The sequence below is a fragment of the Zonotrichia leucophrys genome, chromosome 29 (genome assembly GCF_028769735.1).
Source record: "Zonotrichia leucophrys gambelii isolate GWCS_2022_RI chromosome 29, RI_Zleu_2.0, whole genome shotgun sequence".
Taxonomy (NCBI): domain Eukaryota; kingdom Metazoa; phylum Chordata; class Aves; order Passeriformes; family Passerellidae; genus Zonotrichia; species Zonotrichia leucophrys.
In genome coordinates this window covers 171665-192489 of record NC_088198.1, presented here as the reverse complement: position 1 = coordinate 192489, position 20825 = coordinate 171665, and the positions used below count along the sequence as shown (strand labels likewise).

General features: G+C 62.0%; 2 protein-coding genes across 3 annotated transcripts; one reads left to right on the top strand and one right to left on the bottom strand.

Moving 5' to 3' along the window:
* Positions 1-4252: 4252 nt before the first annotated feature.
* KRT8 (keratin 8) lies at positions 4253-17488 on the bottom strand. 2 transcript variants are annotated; one of them, XM_064735025.1, is made up of 11 exons: positions 17414-17488; positions 17142-17267; positions 10595-10921; positions 9572-9780; positions 8811-8871; positions 8596-8691; positions 8354-8518; positions 6660-6785; positions 6025-6245; positions 5345-5400; positions 4253-5261 (listed from the first exon to the last, which is right to left on the bottom strand). In XM_064735025.1, exons 2-11 carry the CDS (start codon positions 17184-17186, stop codon positions 5068-5070), a joined length of 1500 nt encoding a protein of 499 aa, XP_064591095.1. In that variant the 5' UTR covers positions 17187-17267; positions 17414-17488; the 3' UTR covers positions 4253-5067. The 2 variants fall into 2 exon arrangements, with proteins under 2 accessions (XP_064591095.1, XP_064591094.1); XM_064735024.1 differs by lacking the exons at positions 17142-17267; positions 17414-17488 and adding an exon at positions 14319-14449 and having other exon boundaries at positions 10595-10897.
* Positions 14462-20401, top strand: KRT18 (keratin 18). The gene is made up of 7 exons (XM_064735028.1): positions 14462-14914; positions 15711-15793; positions 17204-17360; positions 17429-17593; positions 18212-18337; positions 18938-19161; positions 20225-20401. The coding sequence occupies exons 1-7, from the start codon at positions 14462-14464 to the stop codon at positions 20328-20330; spliced, it is 1314 nt and encodes a 437-aa protein (XP_064591098.1). The 3' UTR covers positions 20331-20401.
* The last annotated feature ends 424 nt before the right edge of the window (positions 20402-20825 follow it).

The window sequence follows — 20825 nt, the reverse complement described above, 5'->3', positions numbered from 1 at the left end:
CAACGCTGACTCCAGACGTGCTGGGTCTGGGGGTGCAGAGCCTCGGGGGCTGCGGGGGATCGTGGGGAGGGCACGGGAGGAGGTTTGGGGTGCCGGGAGCAGAGGACTGCAGGGGTGTGCGTGTGAAAGTACCGAGAGTTTGGGCGGCTCCTCCTGACGCTAATTACGCAGTTAATTGCCTGACAGGCCCCAGCTTGTCACTGCACCCCAAAACCCCACCCGGGTGGCAGCCAAGGGACCAACCCCCAATACGGGGCAGGGATACCCCACTGTGGGGCAGAGAATCCCCCCAAAAACACTCTGGACACATCTGTGTGAGGAGGTGCCCACCTGAGCACCTGATTTTGGGGGTCCCCTCTGTGGAGAGGTGGGTTTTGGGGTGAAGGAGCCCATTCAGGACGTGAATTTGTGGGGTGTTGAGCTTGGAGGGGTCCCACAAAGACAGAGATGGGGACTGAAGACTCCCTGATCCAGGAACATTTGAGGGGCAGGAAATGTCTGTCTGAGCCCCCAGATTTTGGGGATCCCCTCCATGGGAAGGTGGGGTTGGAGGAGAAGAAGCCCATTCGTGGATTTGGGGAGTCTGAGCTTGGATGGACCCTCAAGGGGGGGAAATGTGGGTTCAGGTTCCCTAGCAGAAAAATCTGGGGGGAAACACAAACCCCCAAGTCCCCCGGGCCTGACCTCATCCTCAGACACAGGGGGACCCCCAAAGGGCAGGAACCCCCACATTTCCTCCATCAGCCCTCATGCGGCCCCAGAACCACTGCCAATGGTTCAGCACCCCCAAACCCCTCACCCCACTCCCCCCATCCCAAGAGGAACCCAGGTGACCCCAGAAGGAGCAGGGACCCCCCAAAACCCAAACACCCTGAGCTCGACTCCAGCCCCAGACACTGGAGGACTCCCATGTCCCCCAGCACCCCTCAAAGGCCCCCAGAATGGGCCCAAAGGGACCCCAGGGTCTGGATCCCCTCTCCCGGCTCCCTCTCAATGCTCAGAAAGGCTCAGGGAGCCCCCACACCAAAGGGGCGCCCCCGGGCGGGTGAGTCACGGCCCCACCCATGGGATGAGCTGGGTCAGATCTCAGCCTGCCCCCCCCAGCCATGGGGGATCCCAAGGTCCTGGGCGTGAACCCCCAGGGTGGGATCGGGGTCAGATCCTGCGGGGGTAGGGATCCCCGCGATGTCCCCGTGCCTCAGTTTCCCTCCCCGGCCACCTCCAGCGCCCGCAGCTCCAGTGCTGGCAGCTTTGGGTGATCGGGGGAATCAAATCCGTCCCCAGGACCCCGTGGGTGCCCCGGGACCCCCGAGGTCCCCCCGCAGTGTCCCAGCGGGGCGGGGTGAGAGCCCTGCCCCAGAGACCGCCCATGGCTGCCCCGTCCCTGACTTGGGGTGCCCCCGCGTGGGGAAGGGGGCGAAGCGAGCAGGGGGTGCTGGCACTGAGGGGGTCACGGGAGGGGCCCTCTCCCACCCCCCGTGGTCCAGATGGCGCCGAGGGTGACAAGGGGTGACATCCCGGGGGTCCCACCGAGCTGGAGGGCTCCAGCTCACCCCACAAACAATCCCTGCCTCAGTTTCCCTGCAGCTCCCCCCAATTTCCAGCCCGGAGGGTCCGTGGGGCTCAACCCCCCCAGAACCACCCAGATCCCCCCACACCCCCGAAGCCCCTGAGACCGCAGTCCCCCCCTCCGCTCGGCTGCACCCCCCACAGCCCCCACAGCCCCCGAACCCCCCATCTACTCCTAGACCACCGCAGACACCCCCAGACCCTCAGACCCTCCCTCCGAACCCCCAGCCTCCCCCAGACCCCGCAGCCCCCAACACCCAAACCCCTCCAGACACCCCCAAACCCACCGCCTGCCCCCCCCGGCACCTCCAGATCCACCCCAGACTCTCCCGGACCCCTCCCGACCCCCCCAAACCCATCAGGCCCCCCCCTAACCCCATCTGCCCCCAGATCCACCCCCGATAACAACCCCCCCCCACCGCCCCCCCAGCCCCCAAATTCCCCGTGGAGCCGGACCCCCCATTCCGGAGCGGGGACCCCCCATTCCTAATGAGGACCCCCCCATTCCCAATGGGGACCCCACATTCCCGACTGACCCCACCCGAAATTGGGGGGGTTCCACCTCCCGGCTCCGCAGCCCCGCCCGCGGCTCCATTCCCGTTCCTCTGCCGCCCTCCAGCGCCCGCGAACCCCAAAATCACCGGGCCGGGCGGGCCGGGGGGACCCTGAGGGCTGCGGGGAGACCCCAAACCCCTCCAACCCCTCCCCGCCCCAAAGAACCCCATAAGCCCCCAAACCAGCCCCCCGCCCCCCCAAAACCGGACATGGGGTCGGGGGGGCAGGAAGGGGGTGCAGGGAGGTGACCCCAATTTAACCCCCCGGGGGGGGGGGCACCGCTGATCGCACCCCTTTTTTAAGGGGGGGCAGTGTCAGCCCCCCCTCGAACCAGCGACCCCCTTCACCCCAAAGGCCCCTCCAGGAGCTGAGGGCCCCCCCGAATCCCAGGGCCTCCGAGAGGACTCCCCAAATTTGAGGGGCTCGCGGTGGCTCTGAGGGAGCCCCCCCAGCTTAGGACCAGCCCTCCCCACCCCCTAAATCGGGGAAGGGTCCCCAAAACCCCTGGGGGGGAACTGGAGAGCCCCGAGGGCTCCGTGCGCTGCGGGACTGCAGCGCCTCCCCACCTCCTTCATTAATTAGATTAATTAATTAACCCTCTGCTGGCACTAATTACGGACACCGCGTGTCACCCCCCGGCCTGCGGATGGAACTGGGAGGGGACACCCCAAAACCTGCAAGGCCGCCGGACCCTGCAGCCACTGCCACCCCCCAAGCCATGGAGGGACCCCCGAATCTGCTGCCAGCCCCAAACCCTCCCTCCGTCCCGGGCACCGAGGGGTTAATGATTGACGGGGGGGATGGGGGTCCCCCTTCGCCCCATGAGGACCCTCCAGGGCGGCTCCGAGCCCCCCAAAACGGCTCTGAGCCCCCCAAAATATGGCCCGTGCCCCCAAAACCTCCACCAGCCCAAACAGCCCAGGGCACCCCCTCGACACCCCCAAACCAAGTGGGGAGGCCCCGGACCCCCAAACGAGGCCGCTGCCCCCCCCCCCGCTGCTCCAGAATGGGGGGTGGGGGGCAGCGAGGGGTTTTGGGGTGCGGTGGCGCCCCGAGAAAAAAGAGCCCCACCCTGGAGGGACACGGGCACCCCAAAACAGACCTTGGTACCCCTCAATGAGCCCAGGAAGGGACCCAGGCACCCCAAAATGGATTGTGATGTCCCAGAGGGGGTCCTGGCACCCCAAAACAAGCCACGGCATAACAAAACAGTCCCAGGCACCCCAAAATGAGCTCTGAGGGCCCAGGGTAGGTACTTGTACCCCCAAACTGACCCAAGTACCCTGGAAATGGTTCTGACACCCCAGAGGGTATCCGGGAACCCCAAAACCTGAGACCTTGGCACCCTGAGATGGGCCCTGGCACCACCTGAGGGAAATGGCCACCCCCAAAAAACCCTGGCACTCCAAGATGGGTCCTGGAACCCCAGAAGGACCCAGGCACCCCAAAACAGGGACTGCTATCCCAAAACAAGTCCTGGCACCCCTGGAAGGGTCCTGATGCCCTAGAAGGGACCCTCGTACCCCCAAACAGATATTGACAGCCCAGGATGGGTCCTGGCACCCCAAAACACAGCCAGACATCCAAAAAGGAACCTGGGCACGTTGGCACGGTCACAGACACCCCAGGAGGGACCCAGGTGCCCCAGGAGGAGTCCTGGTACCCCAAAAGAAACTCGGGCACCCACAGATGGGTTCTGGCACCCCAACACAGACGCGGGCACCCCAAGATAGATCCTGGCAACCCCAAATAGGTATTGGCGCCTTGGGATGGGTCCTGGCACCCCAAAACTGGTCCTGGCACCCCAGGAAGGGAGCCGGCCACCCCAAGATTGGTCCTGGCAGCCACAGATGGGTCCTGGCACTCTAAAACAGATTCTAGAACCCCCAAACAGACCCAGAGACCTCAAAAGTTATCTGGCAACACCAAGACTTCTCCCAGTCCCCCAAGAACGTCTTGGGAACCCCAAAACAACACCAGGCACCCCGAGATATGGATCCCACCACACTCAGATTGATCTAAGCACCCCAATATCGTCCTGGCACTCCAAAACGCCCCAGACAGCCTGGGATGAGCCCTGCTCCACAGCCCACCCCCCTCAGTTATCAACACTCCCGAATTTCCCAGGTTTTATTCCAGCAGCAAGCAGAACAGGGAGGGAGGCCCAGACCCCCCAGTTGCCACCCCCCGTCCCAGAGGGGACAATGGGGGGGTTGGAGCCCCCCGGGGGAGACTGGCACTGGTACTGGCTCAGGTCATCAGCAGAGGGTGCCTGGTGTCCTGTGGGGAGCTGCGGACCCCCAACAAGAGGGCCAGCATGGAGGGGGGACACACCAAGGGCAGGGCTCAGCAGGTCAGGACATGGGGGACCCCCACAGGAACGGAGGGACCCCCCCAGGAAGGGAATGGGCTCAGCTGGCCTGGACAAGGGGGACCCCCCACCAAAGATCCCCCCAGAACATGGACAGGACCCCCCAGGAAAGGGGAATCAGGTAGCCTGGATTGGGCAGGAAAGAAGGGACCTGGGGGGGGCTCAGAATGTCAGGGCATGGGAGACCCTCCCCCCCACCTCGGAAAAGGGGGTTCAGCTTGGGAGGATATGGGGGAGCACCCTGAGAAGGGGAGGCCCAGGGGTCTCAGCTGGGCTGGACAGGAGGGACCCCCAGGAAAGGGGGAGGGCTCAGCTGGGCCGGACATGGAGACCCCCCCTCGGGAAAGGGGGTTCGCTCGGCCAGGACTTAGGGGGACACCCTGGGGGGGGGCAGGGAATGTGGAGGAGCCCCCTGGGAAAGGGGGGCTTCGGTTTGTGTGGGCATGGGGGACGCCCCAGAAAGTGGGGCCCAGGGGGGGCTCAGCAGGTCAGGATTTGGGTTTGCTCAGGAAAGAGGGGGGCTCAGCTCAGCCGGCCAAGCCAAGGCCTGGGGGCTCCCCAGGAAAGGCGCTTCAGCTTTCCAGGACGTCGGAGGACTCGGACACGAGCTTCCCGTCGCGGGTCTCGATCTTCTTGATGACGATGGCCCGGGATTTGAGGGGGGCCGTGCTCTCGGGGGGCGGGGGCGGCACCGAGTACCCTGAGCTGACCACGGCCCCCCCAAAGGCCCCCCCAAATCCCCCCCCAAAACCTCCCCCGAGTCCACCTGTGAGGAAGAGGGAGCAGCTGTGAGGAGGGGCACGGGGGGGGCACCCAAAATCGGGGGGTTCCGGGGACCCTCAAACTCACCCAGGTACCCCGAAGGCTTGGTGTGGATGCTCAGGTTCTGCACAGCAGCCTCCAGCCTGGGGGGTCCCCCAAATAGGATTAGTGATGGGGTGGGGGATAAAGGACATGGCCTGGGGGGAAATCTGGGGGCGGGAAAGGTTGTCCCCCAAAACTTTCCCCTGAAGAGGAGCAGTGATGGGGGGGTTTATTTAAGGGACATGGCCAAAGTGCAGGGGGTGGGAGGGGGATCCCCCAAACTGAGTGGTTTTGGGGGGAGAGGAATAAGGGACATGGTCAGGAGGGGGAGATTTGGGATGTTCATGGGATGTGAGAGATGGGACATGCAATGTCCGTGGGATATGGGATACCCACAGGGTAAGGGACATGGGATATGGGATGTCCATGTGACATGGGACAGCCACAGGATATGGGATGTGGGATATGGGATGTCCATGTAGTATGGGATATGGAACATGGGATGCCCCTGGACTGTGGGGTCCTCGCAGGATACGGGACATGGAGCACAGAATGTTCATGGTATCCAGGATGAAGGGTGCGGTAAAGGGGATGCCCATGGGATATGGGACACCAGGTGTGAGATATGGATGCCCAGAGGTTATGGGATGTGGGATGCAGTGGGTTATGGGATGTGGGATGCCCATGGGATCTGGGATCTGGGATTTGGGACTGGGGCTTCCCACCTGCTCTCCTCGCCCTCCAGCAGCTTCCTGTATGTCGCAATCTCGATGTCCAGGGCCAGCTTGACATTCATGAGCTCCTGGTACTCCCGGAGCTGCCGGGCCAGGTCCTGCTTGGCCTGGGTCAGGGCCCCCTCCAGGTCGGTCAGCTTGGCCCGGGCGTCCCTCAGTGCCAGCTCCCCGCGCTCCTCAGCCTCGGCCACGGCCGCCTCCAGCCCAGAGCGCTGCAGGACAGGACGCTGAGCCCAGCATCCCCCCCGGCCAGTGTCCCCATCACCCAAAATCCCCAGTATCCCAATGTCCCTCGCCCCCTCAGTGTCCCCATGTCCAAGTATACCCAGTGTCCCAGCATTCCATGTCCTGTCATCCTCTGTGGTCCAGTGTTCCTGTGTCCCAGTATGCCTCACCCTCCAGTATCCCTCACATCCCACTATGCCTCACCCCCCTTTTCCCACCAGTATTCCCAGTCCCCAAAATCCCCCACGTCTCTGACCATCGCTCTCTCCTCCCGTTTCCCAGATGACATCCCAAGGGATCCTCAGGAATCCAGTGTGGGGGTTCCCAGGGGGTGCTGGGGGATGTGTGGGGGAGGGGCAGGCCGTATGCTTCCAAATTTCCATCCAAGTTGGACCCCAAACCTGGTTTTTCAGAGCCTCAATCTCTGCCTGGATCCGCTGGATGCGCCGGTTCAGCTCCTGGATCTGGCCGCGCGTCTGGCGCAGGTCGTCCCCCTGCTTCCCAGCTGCTGTCTTCAGCTCTTCGTACTGGAGACACCAGACAGGGGGGGGTGGCAATGTGGGCATCACCCAAACCCACCAGCGCCCCAAAACTGGTAGGAAAAAGCTGGGATGTGGCCAAACTTGGAGGGATAGTCCAGGGTGGGATGTGGTAGGTCTGGATGGCTTTGGGGCTGCGATCTTGGAGGGATGGAGATGGGGGGATCCCCGTTTTTCACCAGCACCCAAAAAAACTGGGATGGAAGAGCTGGGATGCAGTGGAGGCAGGAGGGATGCCCTGACAGGGATGTGGTAGCTTCAGTTGGAATTTGGGGGGTCCAGCTGGATTTGGAATCAAGATCCTGGGGGAATGGAGATTGTAGGGACCCCTCTTTTCCCCCAGCACCCCAAAATTTGGGATGGAAGACCTGGGATTTGCCTGTATGAAGAAGGATGTTCCAACTGGGATCTGGGATCTCAAGGGATAGAGATGAGGGGACCCCTCTGTTCCCCAGCACACCAAAACCAGGGTGGAGAGAGCTGGGATGTGGCCACGCCAGGAGGGATGCTCCAGCTGGGATGCCATGGGTCCGGTTTGGAGTCAGGGTCTTGGTGGGATGGGGAGGGGGGAGCTTAATTTTTCTACCAGCACCCCAAAAATTCAGAGGAAAGAGGCGGGATGCAGCGCTGCTGGGAGGGTTGGTCCAGCTGGGATATGGCAGCTCTCATCGGGATGTGGTGGGTCTGGCTGGGCTTCAATCTGGGATCCCAGTGAGATCAGGCCCCCACTCTGCACCAGCATCCCAAAACGGAGGATGAAAGAGCCTGGGAAATTCTGGCACTGGGATCTGCACCAGGAATGGAGATGGGGGCCCCTCCCTGCCCCGTGGCTCCCCGGCACTGGGGTGAGCCCACGCCAGGGGGAACACTTCAGGCTGGGATGTGGCAGCTCCGGTTGGGTCTCCAGCCAGAATTTCTCCCACGCAGCAGCTGCTCCCTCCAGGGCAGGGAGGAAGATGAGGAGGATGAGGAGGATGAGGAGAAGGAAGATGAGGAGGAGGAAAAGGAGGAGGAGAAGGAGGAGGAAGGATTTGGGGCAGGGAGGAGGAGGAAGAGAAAGATGTTTCAGGAAGCAGGAAGGAGGAGGAGGAGGATGGGGCAGGGAGAATGAGGAAGATGCAGCAAGGAGGAAGAGGAAGGCTCAGGGAACATGGAGGAGGTGACAAGGAGGAAGAAGGATTGAGGCACAGGGAGGAGGGGGATGGGGCAGGGAGGGAGGAGGATGAAGGCTTGAGAACTCGGAGTAGGACTGGGGAGCAAGGAAGAGGATGAAGACTTGAGAAGCAGGGAGGAGGAAAGCTCAGGGCAGGGAGGAAAAGTAGGAATAAGAGAGGATGGGGCAGGGAGGAGGATGAAGGCTCAGGGTGTGGAATAGGAAGAGGAAGTTTTAGGGAGAAAAGAAGAGGAAGATGAAGGTTTGGGGAGCAGGCGGAGAGGAGGAGGATTAGTGGTAAGCAAGGAGGAGGAAGAAGGTTTGGGGAACAAGGAAGAGGAGGAAGAGGAGAAGGAGGAGGAAGATGAAGGCTTGGGCAGCAGCAGGGGTGTGCTCTCCTGACCTTGACCTGGTAGAGGCCTTCAGCCTCAGCGCGGCTGCGGCCGGCGATGTCCTCATACTGCGCCCGCACGTCCGCCAGGACCCCGGCCATGTCCAGCTGGCGGCTGTTGTCCATGGACACCACCACGGCCGTGTCCGACACCTGCGCCCGCAGCTCCTGCAGCTCCTGCGCACACGGGGCACGCCTTTAGCAGGGGGGCACCCCTCAAATCCAGGCACCCCAAATCCCAGGCACCCCCAAACCTCCTCATAGAGCTGCCGCAGGAAGTTTATCTCGTCCGTGAGGCTCTCCAGGCGTGATTCCAGCTCCACCTTGGACATATAGGCTTCATCCACGTCCTGCGGGAACACCCCTGTCACCCCCTGTTCCAGCACCCCCAGGGACCCCCACAGCAACCCCTTGGTCTCAGGGACTCCCCCCATGTCGGGGTCCCCCCTCAGTGTCGGGGCTCCCCCACCTTTTTGAGCAGGACAAACTCGTTCTCCTTCTCTGTGCGGTGGTTGATCTCCTCCTCATACCTGGGCAGGGGGACAGGGGCACATGGAGAAATGGGCATGGGGGATATGGAAATAGGGGGAACCTGGGGATGGGAGCTGGGGGGACATGGGGGACATGGGAACAGGTGGATATGGGAATGGGGGACATGGAGAAATGGGCATGGGGTGACATGGGGACAGGGATATGGAGACAGTAGGGAGGGGACATGGTGACAGGGGGGGCATGGGTCTATGGGGACATTGGGACAGGGAGAGAAATGAGGATGGGTGACATGGGAACATGGGGACACAAGGAGATGGGAGGACATGGGGAAGTAGGGACAGAGGGACAAAGGGACAAGGTGATGGGAGGATGTGGGGACATAGAGAGGACGTAGACTGGGGATGTGGGGACATGAGGATACACAGAGCCCCAGGGACATGGTGAGGGCATCAAGGGCCATGGGGACAGGGGGACACGGGGATGAAGGGACATGGGGGTGAGGGCACACAGGGTGGGGACACAGGGATATGAGGGGGAACACTCGGGGACACAGATGTGCCCTTGAATTCCTCCAGGAGGCTGCAGGCGTGGCCTGGGCGGCATCAGCAGGCACAAGGTGGCATTGAGGGGCTACAGGGTGGCATTGAGGGGCTACAGGGTGGCATTGGGGGGCTGTGGGGGGGTCTGGGGAGACATGGAGGTACCCAGGAGATTTAGGGGACATTTGGGGACACTGACTTGGCCTTGAACTCCTCGACCAGCCCGCGGACGTGGCCGAGCTCTGCACGCAGCCGCTGCCGCTCCTGCCCCAGCGCCTCCAGCTGCCGCCGCAGGGTCCCCGCGTAGCCCTCGAGGAGCCCCCCCAGGCTGCTGCGGGGAGGGGGCTGCGCCCGCAGGAGCCCCCACTTGGTCTCCAGGAGTTTGTTCTGCTGCTCCAGGAACCGCACCTGCGGACAGGGAACAGCACCCCAAAACCAGCCAAAATCACACCTAGGGGAAAGCAGGATCAGCGGCACTCCCATAACCTCAAAATCACCCCAAAGCCACCTCCACCCCCAAATCACAGCTGGAGGAAAGGGGCTCAGGGGCAATGCCACTCCCCAGAATCACCTCAAAATCACTCCACACCCCAAAATTACCCCAAAATCACCCCTGCACCCCAAAATCCCACTTGAGTGAAAGCAGGATCTGGGGCACTCCCATACCTCAAAATCACCCCAAAAACACCTCCACTCCCAATTCATACCTGGGGGGAAAGGGGGAAAAGGGAATCAGAACCCCAAAATTACCCCCAAATCACCCCCGAGGGAATGGGCTGGGCTGGAGGGGGACACGGAGTGGAAGGGAGGGCAGGGGAGAGATTTGGGGTCCTGGAGCAAGCTGAGTGTCCTTAGGTAACTCAGGAGGGGTTCAGTGTGTCCCCAAAAGGGGGTGTCAATGTCTCTGAGGGTCTCAGAAAGTCCCCAGAGGTGCTCAGGAGGTCCCAGCTGATCCAGAGGGTCCCTGAAGGGCACCCAGAAGGGCTTCTCAGTGTCCCCAGGGGTCTCAGGAGGGCCCCAAAGGTGCTTGGGACGTCCCATCTGAGACCCAGGGGGTCCCAGAGAAGGTCTCAAGTCCCCAAGGGTACAGAAGTCCCCAAAGATGTTCAGGAGGTCCCAAGGTGGTCTCAAGGTGTCCCAAGATGTCCCAGGTGCCCCAAGAGGTCCCAGAAGCCAGTCCCCAGGGTGGTCCCACCCCTCCTCGGGGTCCCCCCAGCCCCACCTTGTCGATGAAGGCGGCGAATTTATCATTGAGGGTCTTGATCTGCTCCTTCTCCTCCCGGCGCAGCTCCTGCAGCTCGGGATCCACGGCCACGTCCAGCGGCGTCAGGAGACTCCGGTTGATGGTGACGGCCGTGATGCCCCCGCCCGGCACCCACGAGGGTCCCCCGAGCCCCCCGGAGCCGCCCCGGAGCCCCCCGTAAGGGCCGAGAGCCGGCGCCGTGCTCATCCTCAGCGCCGGAGCCGCCGTGAAGGAGCGGGACGAGAAGGAGCGGCCCGGAACGGCCGAGCTGCTCCGCAGCGGCTGCCGGGGGATGGAGACCGACATCTGAGAGGGGAGAGTGCGAAGAGAGGCTGGAGAGAGCCTGCCAAGGGCTCGGGAGGTGCCAAAGGAGGAGGGCGGCTGGAGGATGGGGAAGGTGGAGAAGACTGGGAGGAGGTTGGAAGTTGGGGAAGGAGATAGGAGGGAGTTTGGAAAGAGGTTGGAAAGTGGGTTGGAGGAGGCTGAGGGGGATGAGGAGGCTGCAGGGAGGATGGAGAAGGGTAGAAGGAGGATGAGGAGGTTGGTGCAAGTTTGGAAGAGGGTTGGAGAAGGTCCTCAGCTGAGAAGGACGAGGACGACTGGAAGAGGCTGAAGACGCTCAGGATGATGAGGACGGCTGGAGCAGGTTGGAGACGGCTGAGGAGGACGAGGCCGAAGGCCGCGCTCGGGGCAGGGAGGCTCCGGCGGCCGCCCCGGCAGGACCGGCCGGACGGGTCGGGGCAGGACGGGCCGGGCCGGGCGGAGCGGCCGGGCGGGTTCCGGGCGCCTTCCCGGTTTGGTTCCCGGGTTGGTTCTCGGGTTTACCCCAGAGCCGGGGGAGGAGAAGCGGGGGGAGGGACCGGAGCTTTAACCCCTTCGGGACGTGCGATTGGCGGGATCACCGGGATCCACCGGCATCGGGACGGGAGGGTACGCGGTGGTGGGCTTACCCCAAAATGCGACCCCTGCGCTCCACACCCGCCTCCGCGCCCCCTCCCGAACTAGGAGATCCACCGGCACTCCCTCGGGAGTGTCCCCAGCCCTTCCCCACCGTGTCCTCACACCTGAGTCTCCTGATCTGAGTCCCTGACTCCATGGCACCAAGTCCTGTCACCCAGTTTGGGCCCCCGACCCCCAACCCCCGTCCGGATCCCCCCAGTCTCAGCCCCCAACCCCTGACCCAATCCCATGTCCCCAGCTTGTCCCCCAGTCTGGGGTTCCAGACCAATGTCACCACCCTGTGTCCCCCAGTCTGCATGCCCAGCACCACATCCCCAATATGTGACCCCAAACTATTCCCCCAACCCCTGACCCCAGCCCCTGTCCCCAAATCACAACATGGGACTCCAGTCACATCACTCCAAATCTAGCCCCAATCCTGTCCCCAGGCCTCACTAGGGCCTGTCCCCAGTGCCAAACTCAGCAGCAAAATAGGGAAAACATCCCCAAAAGGGCATGGGATGGATGGATGGATGGATGGATGGATGGATGGATGGATGGATGGATGGATGGATGGATGGATGTGAGTTCAGGTGTGTGCAGGTGGGTCTGACAGGTGCCAGTGTGTGCAGTGGTGTCTCCAGCCCAGACTTGCCCGGCACGAGGGCGGCACACGCTGGGCACTGGGAGGGCGGCACCCACGGGTTTGGGATCCTGCACTGGGATCTAGAGGGAGCTTCCTTCCTTCCTTCCTTCCTTCCTTCCTTCCTTCCTTCCTTCCTTCCTTCCTTCCTTCCTTCCTTCCTTCCTTCCTTCCTTCCTCCCTTCCTCCCTTCCTCCCTTCCTCCCTTCCTCCCTCCCTCCCTCCTCCCTCCTCCTTCTTCCTTCCTCCTTCCTTCCTTCCTTCCTTCCTTCCTTCCTTCCTTCCTCCCTCCCTCCCTCCCTCCCTTCCCTCCCTTATCCATCCAGATTCCACCGGGGGATGTCAATAGCTCTGAGCAGCCCAGCCCCACAGGGAGGGTCTCAAGCCCCCCCAGACCTGTGACAGCCGGGAGGGGACACGATCTGCTCCCCCCTCCGCCCCCCCAGAGGCTCCCACCACCTCCAGCTCCCTCCCTAAATCCCGCCCTTCTTATCAGGAAGGAATTTCCAGAGATAACCCTGGGAGGGGGGGTAGGGTGGGCCCCAGACCCTGCAGGACACTGCCCCAGACCCCCAAGACCACCCAAGGAGCAGTGGGGACCCCCTAAGTCCTTGACGGCCCCCCCCCCTCCCCATCAGATGGGGACACTGAGGCACGGAGGGACACGGGGGGATGGGGGACCTTATGGGCGTGGGGGGGACTCGGGGGAACACGGGAGGACGCGAGGAGTGGACGCTGGGGGACACCGGGTGACACGGGAGGGACACACCGGGGGGACGTGCGGGGACACCGGGGGCTCACAGGGACACGGGGGACATTTGGGGACCGCGGGACACGGGGGCAAGCGGGAGGGGGGACACGGGTGGGACACGTCACCCACGCGGAACGCCCGGAATGTTCCCGATAAGGCCCAGGGTGGGAGCAGCCCCGACACCCCCGCCCCTGCCCCGCGCCCTTCAGGGGCTCCCAGGGGGTCCCCAAAGAGGGACGAGGCCCCTTGACCCCGGGCGGGACCCCCGGGTCTGGCACGGCGGGGAAAATGGAGAAAAAAGAAGGGAAAGGGGGCAAAAAGGGGGAGAAAGGACAGAGCAGCATAAAATTTGGCATAAGTGGGGGAAAATGGGGAAAAATTGGGCAGGAATGGGGCAAAACGAAGGGAATGGAAGGGGAAGGATTGGGGCAAAGCAGAGGAAAACGTGGGTGAAAAGGAAAATGGGAGAAAAAGGGGAAGGATGAAATGGGCAGAAACGGCTAAAAAATGGGGGGAAACCAGCAAAACTGGACAGAGATGGGGCAAAATCGGGCAAAAAGGGGTAAGTGGGACATGAATGGGATAAAACAGGGCAAGATCACGCAAAAAGGGTTAAAGTGGAACAAGAATGGGCTAAAATTACAAAATAGGGCAAAAAATAGTAAAATGGGACAGGAATGGGGTAAAACAGCAAAATGAGGCAGAACAGCAAAATGGGAAGGTTTTGCATAAATGGAGTAAAATGGAGAAAAAGACAAAAATGACATAAAGAAAGGCAGGGGTGGCTCAAAAGTGGGCAAAAATTAGTGAATGGGATATGAACAGGACAAAATAGGACAAAATGGGGCAAAATGGGGAAAACTGAGCAAAACAGGACAGGAATAGGGTAAAAGAGGGGGTCTCAGATCAGGCAGGGGCTGCAGCAGTGCAAAGATCAGTAGGGTGATCAGGTGGGGCTGGCTATGGTGACCCGAAAATGTGTGGGGCTGACTCTGCCCCACATCCCACAGTTCTGGGGCCAAGTCCTATCCCTTTGTCCCCCACCCCACAGTTATGGGGTCGATCCCATCATTCTGAACACACACCACGAGTTCTGGGTCAGACATCCATCCCTCCAACCCTCATCCTAACAGTTCTGATTTCTTTCCCTCTGCCCCCCACCCCACACTTCTGGGTCATACCCCTTTCCACCCACCCCGCACCCCACAAGTTTTGGGGTTGATTCCCTTTCCCAGTTCTGGGTCAGACTCCCAAACCTCTGCCTCACATCCCACGAGTTTTGGGGCTGATTATTTTCCCTCACACCCCACTGCTCAGGTTTTGGGGCCAGTCCCCGCAGGAACAAAGCCCTGGGGCGGCTCCAGCCGCACCTTCCCTTCCCGGGAGCGAGGCCGTGGGGAGGTGCCGTGGGGCCGCTCCCGGCTATAAATCCCGGCCAGAATTCCCGCCCGGAATTCCATCCGTGCGTCCGTCCGTGCCACTCTCAGGCTCCCGCCGTCGTGCCGCCGACCCCATGAGCTTCTCCCGCCGCACCGTCTATTCCAGCTCCGTCCGCTCCGGCGGCATCGGGACCCTGGGGACCGCCGGGATCGCCCCCGGCCGCCGCCTCGCGCCCCTGGGCAGCGCCGCCAGCGTGTACGCGGGGGCGGGGGGCGCGGGGTCCCGGATCTCCGTCAGCCGCACCCTGAGCAGCGCCGGGGGCGCCTTTGGGGCCGGCTATGGGGCCGGTTATGGGGCCGGCCTGGGGGGCAGCGTCCTCCTGGGGGGCTCCGGGACCGTGGCCAACGAGAAGGAGGCGATGCAGGACCTCAACGACCGCCTGGCCACGTACCTGGAGCAGGTGCGGAGACTGGAGCGGGAGAACCGGCGCCTGGAGACCCAGATCCGGGAGTTTATGGCCAAAAAGGGACCCAGCGCCCACGACTGGAGCCCCCAGTGGGAGCTGATAGAGGAGCTACGGGACAAGGTGGGGGCGCGGGGGGGTCGGGGTTAAACATTAACTGGGGAGGGGGAGGGGGAGGGAAAGAGCTGAACTTTGTTTCTGTGGGAGGGCATAGGGGGGCTTGCGGGAGGTCTGTAAGTCCCGCGGGTGGGGGGCTCGGGGGGGGGTTTTCTCCCCACAGGGGGAGCAAAGGGACGTGACCAAGGCCACGGCGGCGGGGCAGTGTCGAAGGAGCCCCCCCTCCATTCTTACCCCGATTTTTGGGTAAATTAAACCCCCCCTGTCTCCCCAAAGCCCCTCCTGGAGCCTCCTCAAGGTGACCGGCACCCCCCTCCCCCACACACACCTGGGCACCCCCGCCCCGCCCCCACGCTGGGCTATCGCAGCTTTTCCGGGGCGAGGCCCGGCAGGGAAGGGGGGCCGGGGAAGTCATCCTGCCACGGCGGCGGTGACACGTGTCCCTGTGTCCCTGCGTCCCTGTGTGTGTCCCTGTGTGTGTCCCTGTGTCGGCGTGTCCATGTGTCCCACTCACCTGTCCCCCCCATACCCATGTGTTCACCTGTGTCTCCGTGTCTGTATGTGTCCACCCGTGTCCCCTCATGTCCGTGTGTCCCTCCACACATGCCCCATCCGTGCACCCCCACGTCCACGTGTCTCCCCATGTCCCCCTCCACGAGTGCCCATTTCCCCGTGTCCCCTCGTGTCCATGTCCCCATGCCCACGTGTCCATCTGTCCCTGCATGTCCCCATATCTGCGTCCGTGTGCCCCCATGTCCGTGTGTCCCCTGTACCCACGGGTGTCCTCGTGTCCCCATCCCAGATCCTGGAGAGCACGGTGGAGAATGCACGCACCGTGCTGCAGATTGACAACGCTCGGCTGGCGGCCGACGACTTCCGCGTCAAGTGAGGGCGGGATACTGGGAATACTGGGAATACTGGGAGTAATGGGGGTGGGAATGTGGCAGGGGTGACATGGGAATGAGGATGGAGTGGGAATGGGGATGAAAATGGGGGTGGGAATATGATGGAAAAGAGGGTGGAGATGGGGTGGAAATAGGGGTGGAAATGGGGATGGGGTGAAAATGGAGTTGGAAACAAGGTGGGAATGGAGATGGAAATAGGGGTGGGATTGGGTAGGAATGGGGAGGAAGACGGAGGGGGGATGGGGATGAGGATGGGGATGGAGACGAGATGGGGATGAAGACAAGGACAAGGTTGGAAACAGTGGGGATGGGAATGGGGATAAGGATGGTGAGGGTGATGGGATGGAGACCAGCATGGAAACAGGAGTGGGAATGGGTATAGGGTGGAAATGGATGGAGATGGGGATGAGGAATACGGGGAGAAGAGGTGGCAATGGGAGTGAGGATGAGAATGAGATGGAGACTGAATGGGGATGGGTGGGAAGGAGGTACAGGGATTGGAATGGGGTGGAGATGGGACAGGGATGTGCACAAGGAAAAGGGTGGAAATAGGAGTGGGAATGGAGACTGGATGTGGACAGGGACAGGGATGGGCTGAGGATGGAAATCAGGATGAGGACAAGGTCAAAGGTGGAAACAGGAGTGGGAATGGGGATGGGAAATTGGATGGGGACAGGGAAAAGAACAGGGATGGGGACAGCTGTAGGTGAGAGCTGGGATGGGACAGGAATGGAAACATGGATGGAGACAGGGATGGGACAGAACTGGAGATGAGCATGAGGAATAAGATGAGACAGGAATGAGATTGGGAACAGGGCATGAAAACGGGGATGAAGACAAGGAGAAGGATGAGGATGAGAATGGGGACAGGTATAAAGATAGGATGAGTGGAGGTGGCAGAGGAGATGAGACAGGGATAAGAACATGGATGGAGACAGTGATGGGATGAGGTCAGGTGGGGCTGGAGATGGAAATGAGATGAGGGTGGGGATGGAATTGAAAACGGAGATGAGGATGAGGATGGGAAGGGAAACTGAGAAGGAAATGAGGATGAGGATGAGAATGATGGGAATGGGATGGGGATGGGACAGGGATGGGGAAAGGGATGTGATGGGGATGGTAATGGGGATGAAGATGAGGATGATGGGACAGGGATGGGGAGAAGGATGTGTTGGGGATGGAAACAGGGCTGAGGATGATGGGATTGAACGAGGATGAGGAAAAGACTGTGTTGGGCTGAGGATGGAAATGGGGCTGATGATGGTGGTGGGGAACAAGGATACATCAGGGACAGAAACAGGGCCAAGGACAAGGACAAAGTAACGAACGGGCACAAGGCTGGCTCGGCTCCGTGTCCCACCCCGGCCCTCCATTCCCGTGGCGTGCCCAGGTTCGAGGCAGAGCTGGCCATCCGCCTGTCGGTGGACAGCGACATCGCCGGGCTGCGCAAGGTCCTGGACGACACCAACATGACGCGGCTGCAGCTCGAGGGGGACATCGAGGCCCTGCGCGAGGAGCTGATCCTGCTGCGCAAGGACCACGACCAGGTGGGTCCAGAGGACTTGGGGGGCTCGGAGGGGCTGTGGGACCCCAGACTGACCCGTGCTTCCTCCAGGAAGTGCAGGACCTGCGGGCGCAGGCCTCGCAGTCGGCGCTGACGGTAGAGGTGGACGCTCCGCAGTCGCAGGATTTAGGGAAGGTCCTGGGAGAGCTGCGGGCTCAGTATGATGCCCTGGCCCAGAAAAATTTGGAGGACCTGGAGAAGCAGTGGGGGCAGCAGGTAAGGAACCCTAAAAAACCTCAAATCTCACCCAAAACCAGCTCCAAAACGATCCCGGGGGAGCAGAGGACTTGGAGCACCTGGAGAAGCAGAGGGGGTGGGAGTTGGAGACCCCAAACCCCCACCAGTCCACATCCGAGGGTCCCCAATGACGTTCCATAAGGTGTCCCCAATGGGGGGCCACTGGGGGTCCCAAAAAAGGGGAAACCCCTTTTGGGGGTTGTCCCCAGGCTAGCATGGGAGGTCCCCAAAGAAGCCCCACAAAGCCAGGGGGAGGAGGGGTGGCAGACCCAGGGGGGGCCTGGGTGGACACTTGTGGCATTTTCAAGGGGAGTCCTGGGGTGAACTGCTCCAGGAGGTTCCTGGTCCAACCCTGGTGACACTTTTGGGATGGCCTCTGTCCAAGGTGCAAGTTTGGAGCCCCTCCTAGGGCACCCCCACGATGTGGGATCCCCATTAGGGTTCCATGCCTGAGTCTGGCTCTTCTTGGGATGGTCTCACTCCTCCACCCCCCCCTCCAGGACTTGGGGTGTCCGTGGTGGGGCGGGACCAAGGCTGCTGCCCCCCAGACCCCAAGGCTGTCCCCAGGCCCCCCCAGACCCCTCCTTTCCCTCCCAGATCACGGAGACCACCCTGGAGGTGACGCAGAGCACAAAGGACCTGGACGTGGCACGAGGCACTGTTGGGGCCCTGCGTCGCTCACTGCAAACCCTCGAGATCGACCTTGAGGCCCTGCGCAACCAGGTACCCCAAAATTCCCCAAACTCCCCCAGAAACCCCCCCATATCCCTCAATTCACAGCCTCACATTCCCAACTCCCCCTCCAAAAAACCTAGCTCCCCTTAATCCATGGCTCCAGAGCCCCAAAACCCCTCCAATCCCCAACCCATAACTCCAGCCACACAAAGGCCATTTTTGAGGTCTTGATCCCCCCCCTGACCCCAAACCCTCCAAATCCCCCAGAACTCGGGGCTGGAGGTGGCACTGCCTGAGGCTGAGGCTCAGGGCAGGGTGAACCCCCACAAGACTCCCTAATCTTCCCCTGATCCCCCCAGAACACAGGTTTGGGGTCTGCATTGACCAAAGCTCAGGGTGATCCCCCAGGATTTGGGGTGAACCCCTGCAAAACCCATACATTCCCCTGAATGCGGGTCTGGAGTCACTGGCTGAGCCCAAGGTGACAGATCCTCCAATCTTCCCATTTTAGGGGTTCTGGCTCCCCCCAAAACCCCCAATTCTGCCACGAACACCCCATAACACAGATTTAGAGGCTGCCATGATCGAGGCTGAGGCTCAGATCAAAGTGAACCCCCCCAAAAGCGCATTAACCCCCAATCCCTGCAGAACATGGGTCTGGAGGCGGCGCTGGCCGAGGCCGAGGCGCGGGCCGGGGCTCACCTGGCGCAGGTGCAGCTCCAGGTGAGCGCGGCCGAGGCAGAGCTGCGGGACGTGCGGGCGCAGCTCCAGCGGCAGAACGAGCAGCACCGGGAGCTGCTCGGCCTCAAGGACCGCCTCGAGGCCGAGATCGCGACATATCGGCGGCTGCTGGAGGGCGGCGACGATTTCAGGTTAGCGGGGGGAGGGACTGGGGAGGGAATCAGGTACGGGGGGTTCAGCTGGGGGGGATGGAATTCAGATAGCGCCGGGGGGCAAGATCAGGTGAGAGGGGAAGTTCAGGTGATGGGGGGAGTCCAGGTCAGGGAAGGTTCAGGTGAGGGGGAGGAGTTCAGGGAGGTTCAGGTGAGAGGGAAGTTCAGGTAGGAGAGGGTTCAGGGGGGGGGAATTTGATGGAGAGGGAAGGAATCCAGGTATGGGGTGTTAGAAGTTCAGGTGAGGGGGGAATTTGAGGGTATAGTTCAGATATGGGTGCTTTGGGTGAGAAGGGGAAGGAAGGCAGGTACAGGGGGTGGGAGTTCAAATCAGAGAGGAGTTCAGGGACAGGGGGAGAATGTGGAGCAGGCATTCAGGTACAGGGGCTCAGGTGACAGGGGGGAATTCAGGTTTTGGGGGAAGGTGAGCACAGAGAGCTCAGGTGAGGAAGTTTGGGTGTGAGTTCAGATATAAGGGCTCGGGGGGAAAATTCAGAGGGATGGAAATTGAGGTGAGGGGGAAATGGAGACAGAGAGGGGAGTCTGTGGGCTGGGAAGGGGATGGGAAGGGGATGGAAAGGGATAATGCCAGGAACTGAGTGTCCAGGTGCCGTCCCTGGCATGGGGAGGGGACACCCAGAGCAGATGAGACCCCTGTGATGAGGTGTCCAGGTCCCACCAGTTACAAGATTCTGGGGACAGCCAGGGGACAGCAGTGACATCCAGGGAGATGATCCCAGGAGATCACATATCCCAGCTCTGTCCTTCAGGATGGCCTGGGGATGGGGACAACGGTGACATCAGAGGGGATGAATCCCAAGTGTCCCAGTGGCCGGGTCCCAGCAGTTACAAGATTTTTGGGAACAGCCAGGGGACAGGGGGGACACCCCGAGGGGACAATCTCCAGGGTGTTGGGACACCCCAGCCCATCCCACTGGACATGCCATCTCCATCACCTGTTGGGTGACACTGAGGGGGGGACACGACCGGTGTGGAGAGGGGACCTCTGGGTGCCCCCACCCCTAACCCCCCATCCCTGCAGCCTGAGGGATGCCCTGGACAAGGAGACCACGGCCACCACGGCAGGGACAGGGCCCACCCAGCGCGTGATCACCGAGACCAGGGAGGTGAAGATCCGCACATACTGAGGGGGTCACGGGGGATCCCCGGCCCCCAAAACCCGGGGGGGGTCCCCGAGCTCCCCCCAGATCCCAATAAAGTGCTGATTCCCATGAATGGGAGATGGGATGTGTTGGTGTGTCCTTCCGGGGGGGGAAAACAGGGGTGGGGACATGGGGCTGAGACCAGGAGGAAACTGAGGCACGGGGTGTGGGGAGCTGTCAGGGGAGGGATGGATTCCTGTACCCCCTCCTTGTCACCATCCCGACAACGACCCCCGGTCGCCCATGCCCCCCCGGGGCGCCCCTTTTGCCCCCCGCTCATGTCGGGGTCCCTGGGGGCATCGACCTCCCAGAACCAGCCGAGAGGACCCCAAAACGTCCCTGTCCCCGCCGGCCCCGGGATCAGCCCCGAGCTCCGGGCGCCGGCCTGTTCTGAACCGCCCCCGGGGGGACACGGGGGGAGCGGGAGCGGGGGTCCCAGTGCGGTGCTCGGTGGTCCCACTGCGATACCCGAGGGTCCCA

Coding starts and splice junctions, on each gene's coding strand:
- KRT18 (XM_064735028.1), top strand. CDS start 14,462: ATGAGCTTCTCCCGCCGCACCGTCTATTCCAGCTCCGTCCGCTCCGGC. Junction 14,915..15,710: donor TAGAGGAGCTACGGGACAAG/GTGGGGGCGCGG, acceptor TCCCCATCCCAG/ATCCTGGAGAGCACGGTGGA. Junction 17,594..18,211: donor AGAAGCAGTGGGGGCAGCAG/GTAAGGAACCCT, acceptor TTTCCCTCCCAG/ATCACGGAGACCACCCTGGA.
- KRT8 (XM_064735024.1), bottom strand. CDS start 14,408: ATGGAATTCCGGGCGGGAATTCTGGCCGGGATTTATAGCCGGGAGCGG. Junction 6,246..6,659: donor TTGAGGCTCTGAAAAACCAG/GTTTGGGGTCCA, acceptor CCTGTCCTGCAG/CGCTCTGGGCTGGAGGCGGC. Junction 5,262..5,344: donor CAAGCCTTCGGGGTACCTGG/GTGAGTTTGAGG, acceptor TCTTCCTCACAG/GTGGACTCGGGGGAGGTTTT.